At 33.2% G+C, this 10,532-nt stretch overlaps 1 protein-coding gene across 3 annotated transcripts; it reads right to left on the bottom strand.

The window, feature by feature from the left end:
* Positions 1–2,540: 2,540 nt before the first annotated feature.
* LOC122583761 lies at positions 2,541–9,474 on the bottom strand. Of its 3 annotated transcripts, none has more exons than XM_043756137.1 (2): positions 9,142–9,474; positions 2,541–2,709 (listed from the first exon to the last, which is right to left on the bottom strand). In XM_043756137.1, exons 1-2 carry the CDS (start codon positions 9,435–9,437, stop codon positions 2,604–2,606), a joined length of 402 nt encoding a protein of 133 aa, XP_043612072.1. In that variant the 5' UTR covers positions 9,438–9,474; the 3' UTR covers positions 2,541–2,603. The 3 variants fall into 3 exon arrangements, with proteins under 3 accessions (XP_043612072.1, XP_043612076.1, XP_043612081.1); XM_043756141.1 differs by lacking the exon at positions 2,541–2,709 and adding an exon at positions 4,016–4,213; XM_043756146.1 differs by lacking the exon at positions 2,541–2,709 and adding an exon at positions 6,178–6,196.
* Between the last annotated feature and the right edge of the window lie 1,058 nt (positions 9,475–10,532).

Here is a 10,532-nt window from a genome sequence, read left to right as displayed (position 1 = left end):
AAAATCGCCAGTCTGTTTCGATTAGTTGTGATCTGCAATTTACTTTCATCTCTCTGTAACTAAATCATTTAAAAAAAAAGGGCTGGATATGTATTTATGCATTTGTTTGGGGTGTTGGTTTGTTACAGGGACCAAGGCTTGGAGATGTTCCAGTGAAATGTAGGTAGAGACCATGTTTTTGTTGTCAATGGTAGTTCATGTCTTCTTTTTAACTTTTATACCATTGTGAATTGTTTGAGATGTACCTTTATATTTGTTGTATTTTTGTGTTTGATGTGTCGTATTATTTAAAGATGGTGTTAAGTGTAGTATTGATGGACTAAAATAACTCATTTGTTTGCATTACATGGGCTATGTGAGCATTATTTTGGCTAATAATGTACACATTTGTTTGATGTGTCTCATTGTTTGCATTACATTGTCAAAGTGTTCAACAACTTAATGGATATAGCATTATTTTGGCTAATAATGTACACATTTGAGACTACATATATTTTACAAACAACTTTTCATTCATATACTCAAAACGTATTTCAGTTTATTTTCATTATACAAAATTAATCGCAAACAAAACAAATAAAACATGGTTATTTGTTCTATACAAGTGTGTAAAAAAACAAATTCATATTTTTCTTTTATTCCACCCGTGTTTAACACGGGATTTAAATCTTACTTTTATGTATGAACTATATTATGTATCAAGTATGAAGTATAATATTACTTTTATGTATGAACTATATTTTGTTTTGAATTACAACTTTATATATAAATCAAATCTGGGCTAAACCAATTCTGATAATTGGGCTACATTAAAATTTAGATTTCTATTTGTAGGCCCAATATAATTCCTATAATTGGGCTAAAGCAATTATCATAATGGACCACATAATAAATATGTATATTTTTCAATAACAAAAAGAGAAATGCTTAATTGACAAACAAATCTTTACTAACAAGGTTTACAAACATATGTGGACCAATAAAAGAAGGAGAGAGGGTGAATAAAGAGAAAAGAAAAATAACTCTATTAGTGGCTATGAATGCCACCTATGTTTGTAAACTTTGTTAGTAAAAGTTTGTTTGTCACTCTAGCATTACTCTTTTACAATCTTAAATTTTTATATAGTTTGATGATCAAATTTCAACCATTATTTCAATTTCAAAGACGAATTATCACTTATATATTTAATCCACCCGTGTTTTACACGGGATTAAATCTAGTATATATATATATATATATATATATATCAATATCAATCATATTATATACATACATTAATATATAACCGTAAAGATCGCACCATCAGATGATTTCGTAAGCTTTCAATATATCTATACTATATATAGATTAATGCTTCTTTCAGCAGATCCAACATCAATTTATGGTTGTTTTTGAGATTTGGGATGATGAATTTTGTTTTGTGTTTAGAAAATAATATTTATTTGGAACACGGGTTCGTCGCTCTGACTTGTCGGAAATGATTTTTTTCCTTATTGTTCACCACTTTCTCAATATTATAATGGGCGGTTAAAAAAACCGAATAGGTTAACCGGTATTGGTTAACCAATTATTATTAATCGAAATCGGTTAGATAGGTTCCAGTTTTAAAACCTAGAAACCAATTATTAACCGGTACAAATTAACCGTAACCGTTACTCTTTTAAAAAATAACCGAAACCGATTATTAAAATTAGTAACCAAAATCGGTTAACCCCTTCTTACACCTCTGAAGACTTAAAAAGGCCTAGTGGTTTGACACTCGGACTCAATGGGTTTGTATTAATATATGTTTTGAGAACATTCCTTCTGTTCGATCAATAAAAGAACATTCCTTTGTATTTGACCCACCCTGATTTGAGTTGAGGTGGTGCTATTGTGCTAATAAAATTATATAATCATATTGCCTTAGGAAACAAAAGCCCATATCAACTTAACCAGACCCAAGGCGGGTGTCCGCATCTTAATTACTCGTAGTATAAAACCCAGTTGAAATACTAGTAACCAATAGATGGTTACATGCATAAATAAATACATTAAAAGAATTTCATACATCAGCAAGTTGTTGAAAGTTAGGTGCAGAATAAACTCATTCGTGATGATCTATTTTATTAATGTTTATAATATGTAAAGCGATAAATAAACTATTAAATTTACCTATTCAAAAGCTTGTTAGGAAAGTAGCATAGTCATAATGGTCTGAAACAGTTAGGTTGAACTTTTGCATTTGACTTGACATAACCACATGCCATGTTTAACAATTCCATATCACACTCTTCACAGAAAAGACCTTAGCTAAAAAAGATTATCAAACCACACTCTAAACTTTTGTTATATTATTTAGTTCTTCCTATCAATTGGTGGTATATCTTAAATTCTTATAATTCTCTTTGAAAATAGTCGCAACAAATCTATGGTGCCCAACATCAAGTGCAAATAAAACACGCAATCAAATGTATAGACTAAGGTGGAATAGAAACAACTTGATGTCAGCTAATACTATTTCTCTTGCAATTTCAGGAAGAACTAAAGCTCGTATGGTTTGTGACAAAACACCCTTTATGTATGTCTGTGAGAAAGCTCCTAGCTTAACACTGATCCTGTTTCACTTTGTAACTATACGATTAGAATTGGAGGTCGTAGAGATTCCATAAACGAATTGGGTGTTGTAATATTCTTCGATATGCCAGCCATGGTGATAAACGTGGTTTCTGTTACTTGACAAACAGAATGATTCTGGAAGGTTACAAAATAGAAAATGATATTTATATTTAAAAAATCACCCTAATGATATTCATAGAACCAATCCAATTATTCTCTTTCTTCACATATCTTGATATTACTAGTGTCATGATCTTGTTGGTAGGAGGATTAATAGAAGTATGTTTTAGGAATATATACATTACTTTTATACGAGCTACTGTAAACACAAAAGGGTATCAGCATAAAAGAAATCTGAGCTGGAGTTTTTTTGGTTTCGAGAAGGTGCGGCTTCAGTTGTGTTGATGAAAGTGAGTGTCTGTATTGTTTGATCCGGCATCTAACAATTGGTATTTTACAATATTGCAAAACTTTTGATTTTGTTTTAGTTGCCCTTATTGTTTTGTTTTATTTTGTCTGAAGTGCTCAATGACTTCACGCTAAGCTAGTTTAAAAGAGTAGTAGCACAGGGCTCTCACCACAAACAGCATCTTATAATGATTACTAGAACTAAAGATCATGGCTCAACATTTCCGTAAGGCTAATTTATAGAAAGATATAATAAAACAATAAACGAGAGAGGGGCCCTAACTGAGACAGACCCAGGACTAACCATAGTTGTCAAAGGCGGTCACCTGGTGCGCCTAGGCGCAAGGCGATGGCGAGGCCCACCTCCAGCGCCTGGAACCCTAGGCCAAGTCGACCAGGGGAAAGGGAGGTCAACGGTAGTGGTCAACGGCGACGAACAGTTAACTTCCGGCTATATGACTAGGGCCAGATCGGTGCTTTTTTTGTTGCAGACGACTATAGATAGTAGTAGAAGACATAATACATAGAGGGAGAGGAAGAAGGAATATGTAGAAGAAGAAGAGGAGGAAGAAGATAACTGATATGTAATGTAACTGTTACATTACATCTCTATTTCTTATTATGTGGAGTAATAAATTAAAGCCCATTATAAATTAAATAAAAGCCCAGATCTATTCTTATTTTTAAATAGCTTAGTCCATCAATATTATTTCACTATAAACAAGTTTTTATTAGTATTTATTTATATATTTAAATTATAATAAGTTATATAAAATTATAAAATTTATTATTTACATAATAAATTTCTTATAACTTCTATTATTTATTTATATTCAAATTATAATAGATCATAATTTGGTCAGACCAACCTAGTTTTTTCTACTACTAAAAAAAACAAAAACAAAAAACAACATAATTTAAAGTTTTTGGTAAAAAGATTTATGATTTTCTCAATGGCATTTGGTTTTATTAATGATATTTGATATCTTTTACTATTATTTTTTTATTATATATAAAAGTTTTATATTTTTTTACTTCATGCGCCTTTTTTTCTTCGGGCGTGCGCTTTTTTTTCGCCTCTCGCCTTCGCCTCATTTCGGGCCTTTGCGCTTTGAGATCGCCTTCGCTTTTGACAACTATGGGACTAACTGCAAAAAGCCAAAACCCTTGCTTGGACCAACCATAAAAGCTAGCCCATAAGCACTCCTGCATTTCAGTTAGGACAGTTATGAACTAATTTTGTATTCTGTTAAGTTTTCTGGAATTTACATGTTACTAATACAAAATACTTCTAAAAAAGTGTCCTGTTCATATGCTAATGTTTAGTAAATTGTCATTTAGATATAATAGGACCAATTGAATACATATATATCAGTAGGAAAAGATTACACAATGGTCTTGACACCAGTTAAGGCTAGCTATGTCAAAGATGATGTATGACACATCACATCCACTTGCTGTCAAACTCATAGTTATGATAATATGATGCTAAAAATGTAAAACATTTGGGGTAGGTGGTGGTGGATTGTTATGGTTCTGCGGTCTGTAAGTGACTAGACTTTATTTTGACTCTAAATTCCTCTTATAGAGATCAAGCCTAGTACTGGCAATCACGGCCCGTGGGTTCACTATTATTTTTATTAGGGTGAACACCTTTGCTTAATGGGTTTGCTCAGGAGTTTGAGCAAGCTTTAGATCACTTGGTGGGGTCTACCGGGTGTTTCTAGAATGCCTGTGTAAGTTCAGAAGGGATCAGACAGGTAGTTAAAACTTCAAAGACACTCCCTGCATAACCAGTTGATCTTAAGCTTATCACAACCCACTGAGGCTTGATGATAGAAACCGAAAATCTAATTATACTTAAAAAAGAACAAGCAACATAGTTGGCTTAATTCGAGTTAGGCAGATCTCCAATTACAAGGGTAAAGAAACCTAAGTTGAAAAACAAAACATCCATGTTCTCCTCCAAATCTCTATGGTACTACTATATAAACAAATTAAAGTAAAAACTGCCCCATTATCAGCTCCAGTATTTCTGGTAACTGATTGATTGCATTGACCCTATTTTTGGTAACTGAATAATTGGGTTGACCCAAGTTGACCCATGATTCAAAATATGAATATGCTTCTTAACTGTATCGGGTTTGACCCATTTAATGTTAATTGGGATTCTATCACTTGACCACTACCAACTCAAAATCCAACTCACAGCCACCTATTTGCTTATTCATGTAAAAAAACCCTTTTCATTAATTCCTAAATGAAAGCAAATGTAAACATGTAACATTATGCTCTTATTAATCAATATAGTTGAACTCCAATAATTACATTTATTTAAATTTAGACAATGAACAATATTTTTTGGATCTTCCTTATAATGACTGCTTAGGTGGCCCGGCCCACCCTTTTTGCCACCTTAATATGTAACAACAATATCAGAGTACCACTGGTGCAGTAACGCGAGCCACATGGATTAATGCAAGTGTAAGGGAAATCAAAAGGTAAGATGCATATCAAGACTAATGACAATAAATCAAGAAATATAAGCTGACTACATTCTTCACTCAATAGCAATTCACCGGACAAAAATGCTAGCAAAAGTCATACATATTCATTACATATGTTTAATGTTCCAACAAACGACAATAAGCAAATCTCACCCTATATAAGAAGAGACATATGTTGAGGTTGGATAGATATCAATATTTGATTAAGGATTATGTTGATGATACTGACTTTAATAGACTAGGATCAGAATTAGAATTAAAATTAAGACTAGTATCTTAATTAAGTTATGCTTTTTAGTTGGAGTCTTATAAGAACTAGAGAACTATTTTATTATGCTTGATTCAAGATATTGAATTGGAATTTTCAACAGAGCATCAACAAGAGTTATATTATCTCACAAATATATGTGTATCTTGTTTATTTAATGTTGTTATGGTTCACTTTCAGTGAGTTTTATATCTGGGCTCCAGAAACATCACGTTTACAAAGTTTTATATTGTATTTCTTAGTACATCACTACATCAAAACAAAATGCTCTCTTTAGATAGTATCCTACAATGCATGATCCATGTAAACATTTTAAACCTTAAAAGTATGTTATTCTTATACCGAATTACAGGGATGAAACTCTCACCATGTTCTCAACTATCCAGTGAAAGACAATAGCATTCCAGTCATCACCTACAAGTGGATGAATGAAAAGTTTGACTAAACTTAGAAGCACTTCTTGGTCCTAATAGGTTTCTTAAGACATTCATCAATCTCTCGTGTCAATCATGTTAACCTAATAAAAACGAAAAACCACATTCACCAAATCCTCACTTTCAGAGAAAATTTCTGATGGAGAAGGATGATTAGGATTTTTCAACTGGAATTTTCCATAGTATAAATCATTAAGAGTGTGTTTGGTAGGAGGAAATGAGACAGGAGAAATGGAAATGAAATGTTTTCCACTGTTTGGTTGGTCAGAGAATATAGTACACGGAGAAATGTATTTTCTCGGAGAAATCGTTCCTTCACATTTTGATTTCCACTCATTTTGTGAAGAAATGAATTTCCCTCATAAAATGTCTCCGTGCCTCTTTACTTGAAAAATTGGTTATACCTAAAAAAAAGGAGTATATATTGTAAATCACGTGACATGCACATTCAATATAGATCTGAGAGAACCCTAGGCCCTTTTTGTCTCCGGCGATATTTTGAGATTCTTTTCATCTCATCTAATTCCATGGTTGTTTGCTTTGGATCTCCATAAATTAGAGGTATCTATATTGTCTTTTCTTCAATTCTTTTTTCTTTTATTGCGATTAGAGCTGTTACAAGTCATTTTCAGCTTTTTTTTTTTTAATTTCTGATCTGTATTTGTTTTTTCTGATTTGGACTAGCCGACTATATATTTGATATTTCTACTTCTGATTTATTATTTGTTCTAATTTGCACTACCAATTATTGTGATGTTCACAAGTTTTTGATTTTGTTCTTAGTTCTCTAACTTGAAGATACATGTCGATGATGTTATTGCCTTATTGGTGATTGATGATGATTGTGTTAGTCAAACCCGACATGAATCTCAACGCAAGATCAAATTTAATGTTAATATCGTAAGTGGTCTTCTTGCACGAACGATGTTGTGGCGGTTGTTTGTTTTGCATCCTAATGACCATTCTTGCTTAAGTTCAAACTTGCTGTTAGTATTAGTAGTAGTTTTCTTTGGTTCATGATTATGTTCCAATTGGTAGTCTCGAAGACGCCATGAGGAGGACGACGGATTATTGATGCTGCAAATGGGTTGGGATGCAAGGCTACAAATTGCGATTGGGATGTGGTTTAGACAACTTGTAGAAACAGGGTACACTCGTGAGGCTCTTTGATAGCAATGAGGATAATGGGAGCCCGGGTAGTGCAGTTCAATTGTCCAAGCCCAAGATGGAACTAAATAGATTTGTTTGGTTCGAGCAAGTGACAAAAGACTTTTGCCATTTTATTTATTTATGTATGAAATTTGTTTTCCTGTATTGAACTTTTCAATTGTGGTAGTTTTTATCTCCTTATTTGTAGCATAGTGGGTCCTTCTTTGTATCCACTATATATATCAATATTTGCAAATAAACAAAGGGCAGTTTTTATGGCTTTTAGATAGAGAATTGTGTGATAATTTATCTCATCATGTGAGTTAAATTATTGGGTCTATGCTAGCTCAACCATGGCACGTTGGGTGGTGTTCTTAGACACGATTCTCTGACCGTAGTGGTGTATCTGTATCTTCGGTTGGAAATCGCAGCCCTATGGTTCATTTGGTGGTGAACCTGTATCCAAATGAGTCGTAGATCTATCCTTTTATTTATTGTTTCATGTGAACTGGTGATTCGGGGTGTTTTCGCCTATCACTCTTGACAAGAGTCTTTTGGGACAAGAAATGGAGGAAGATGAGATGTTGATGGTTGTATGAATTGTGGCAGTTTGTCTCTCTGATATGCCTGCTGATCGCCCTTCCAACGGTGAACTTGTTCCGATGCTCACCCAACTCCATAGTTTTTGATACACAGTTGCCTACGGTGCAATTAGTATTACCATTACTCCGTACAGTTTGTCTCTCTGATATGTATTTTGTTCATAGTTATTGTTGTATATTTTGGAGGTTATCATGGAACTTCATTTTCATTTTGATAGCTCGATGGTTTAAGGAAAATGTAAGGTGATATGTGTAGTTTGATGAGGTTGATATTTTGAATGTAATTTGTTCGCAAAAGTTCAAGTTTGAAAATGTATTCGTGTTGTGCATTTTATTTTGTATACATTTAGCCATGAGAGATCATTATCATGTGTGTCAATATTTGGTATTGCAATACGTATTAAAGTGATAGAATTGTACTTTGTATGGGTTTTTCTAAAGTTTAATGTTGCTTCTTTTATTAAGTTTTCAAATAACAAGATAATATGAGTAAAAATAATAATAATAATAATAAACAAAAAAAACTTATAACTAGAACTGAATTTCATTTCTCTACAACTATCTACCAAACAATGAAATTTACTTCTTTTAGACTCAGGTTAATTCTCTGTCATTACCAAACAAAGCAAATTACTTAATTTCTCTATCAATTTCATTTCTCTCTATTTCATTTCTTTGCTTCATTTCATTTCACTGAATTTTTCCCTACCAAACGTGCCCTAAAGCTATTTCCTCGATTTTCGTCATCTAAAAAAGGTTATCTATTCATTGCAGCAAATCAACTTCAAAATTCCTAAGTTGAACTTGTATCAAAATCAAATATCTAAATTCCATATAATATCAACAAACACTAAAAAGCAAGACATCCTTACTTACTATTAAGGTCATATAACCTACTTTAACTCGACTTGAACCAAACCGAAATGAGCTCTAGCCTAAAAGGTTCTACATAAGACTCTCAAATCAACCTCTCCAAGGAGACAAACTCAGTACGAGTAAACCTATATATAAACTACTACCTTATATCCTTGTTAACCTAAAAAATTAAACAAGTACCAGTAATAGTAATAGTTTACAATTCAGCAACATAAAATATTTAAACAAACATTATTACTATCTAAAATGTCGAAAATCGAAGATTAGAATAAATTATTAGCCTAAAGGAAGGACTCACGAATCGCCGAAAAGGAAGCGGAGCCTGGCAGCGAAAGTTCCGGTGGAATCAAGGGCGGCTTCAGCCAAGAGCTGTTGTTTGATGTGATGGATGCGATCGGAGAGGGAATTTTGTTCTTTGAGTAAAGCGGCGGTGTCTTCTTGGAGATCATTGATTCGATATTTTTGGCCGACGGAGCGCATGCTTAAGAGTAAGATTCCGGTCATGGCGAAGAATTGGATGAAACTGTGTTTGTTTTTTATTGCGTTTGCTACGAAACCTGGTGCTTTTTTTGCTGCTGCTGCTGCTGGTGCCATGGCGCTGGTTTGCTTTTGGATCTTCGGAGTGTTTTTCTCGATTTTATATTATATGGAGTGTGGCTGTTTCAGTGTGTGTAAAGTGCTGGCCCAGTTGATGTTAGGAGCCCAGATAAAATATTCAAAGAAAGCCCAGCTATATATTGGGCTACTTTTATTTTTACATTTGTTGAAGTACTGAACTTTGATATGTATACTACCATATAAAAATTATGCATGTCGAAAAGTTTATAACTTTTAGGACATGAGAAATTACCATTTTACCATTAATTAATTAACTTACACAACCATTCCATAATATTTTAAAAGATATTCATCATCCCTAAAAATCAAATATCTTTGTATCAATTACTAACACCACTAGACACCGACGCCAACACATCGCAACTAATGTCATCGCCGCTGCATTGCGTGGGTACCATGCTCGTTTTAAGTTGAGGTTTATCGATGGTAAAAAACCTCACCAAATGAGGGTTTTGGTCTCTCCAAAGTTTTTGACCATATTTAACAATTATATATATTATTTAAGGATAAATAAAATTTTTTATGTGTTTTTACTCCCTCAGAAACAAAACACAGATGCAATAAAGAGAAAACTTACACCCCTAAAAAAAATTGACCCCTCCAATACCATCATTCAAGTTCCGCCGCTGAGTTCAGTATTTATCTAGTACAATAATTTTGGAGGGAACAACATTTACCAAGTAATTTTGGAGTGGACAAAAAGTTTAAAATTAAACTACGTACTACGTGATAAAAGTTGGGTATCTATTTATTACAACGAGAGATAGTGCTCGTGCGTTGCGGAGGTGAGATGGTGGAGGTGATATGTCAAGCCATAGAGTATAATAGCCAAATACCTTAGCCGTACGGGCTCTACCCTCGGATTTAAATTCGTCTAAAATATATCGAATGACATCTTTAATAAAAGAACAATTTGCCCATACAAATTTTATAATTTATCGATATATGGTTTCTTGAGATAAAGATTTTGAATGAATTAGATAAATAAAATGATTTATGGATCGAGGAGAGGGGGAAAATGAGTGGTTGAGATTTGATAAGAGAGAAAAATGTATAGTTGAGGGTTAAGGG

The sequence above is a fragment of the Erigeron canadensis genome, chromosome 1 (assembly GCF_010389155.1).
Source record: "Erigeron canadensis isolate Cc75 chromosome 1, C_canadensis_v1, whole genome shotgun sequence".
NCBI classification, from domain to species: domain Eukaryota; kingdom Viridiplantae; phylum Streptophyta; class Magnoliopsida; order Asterales; family Asteraceae; genus Erigeron; species Erigeron canadensis.
Note: the sequence above shows the minus strand (reverse complement) of the source record. Positions and strands in the feature narration are given on the sequence as shown.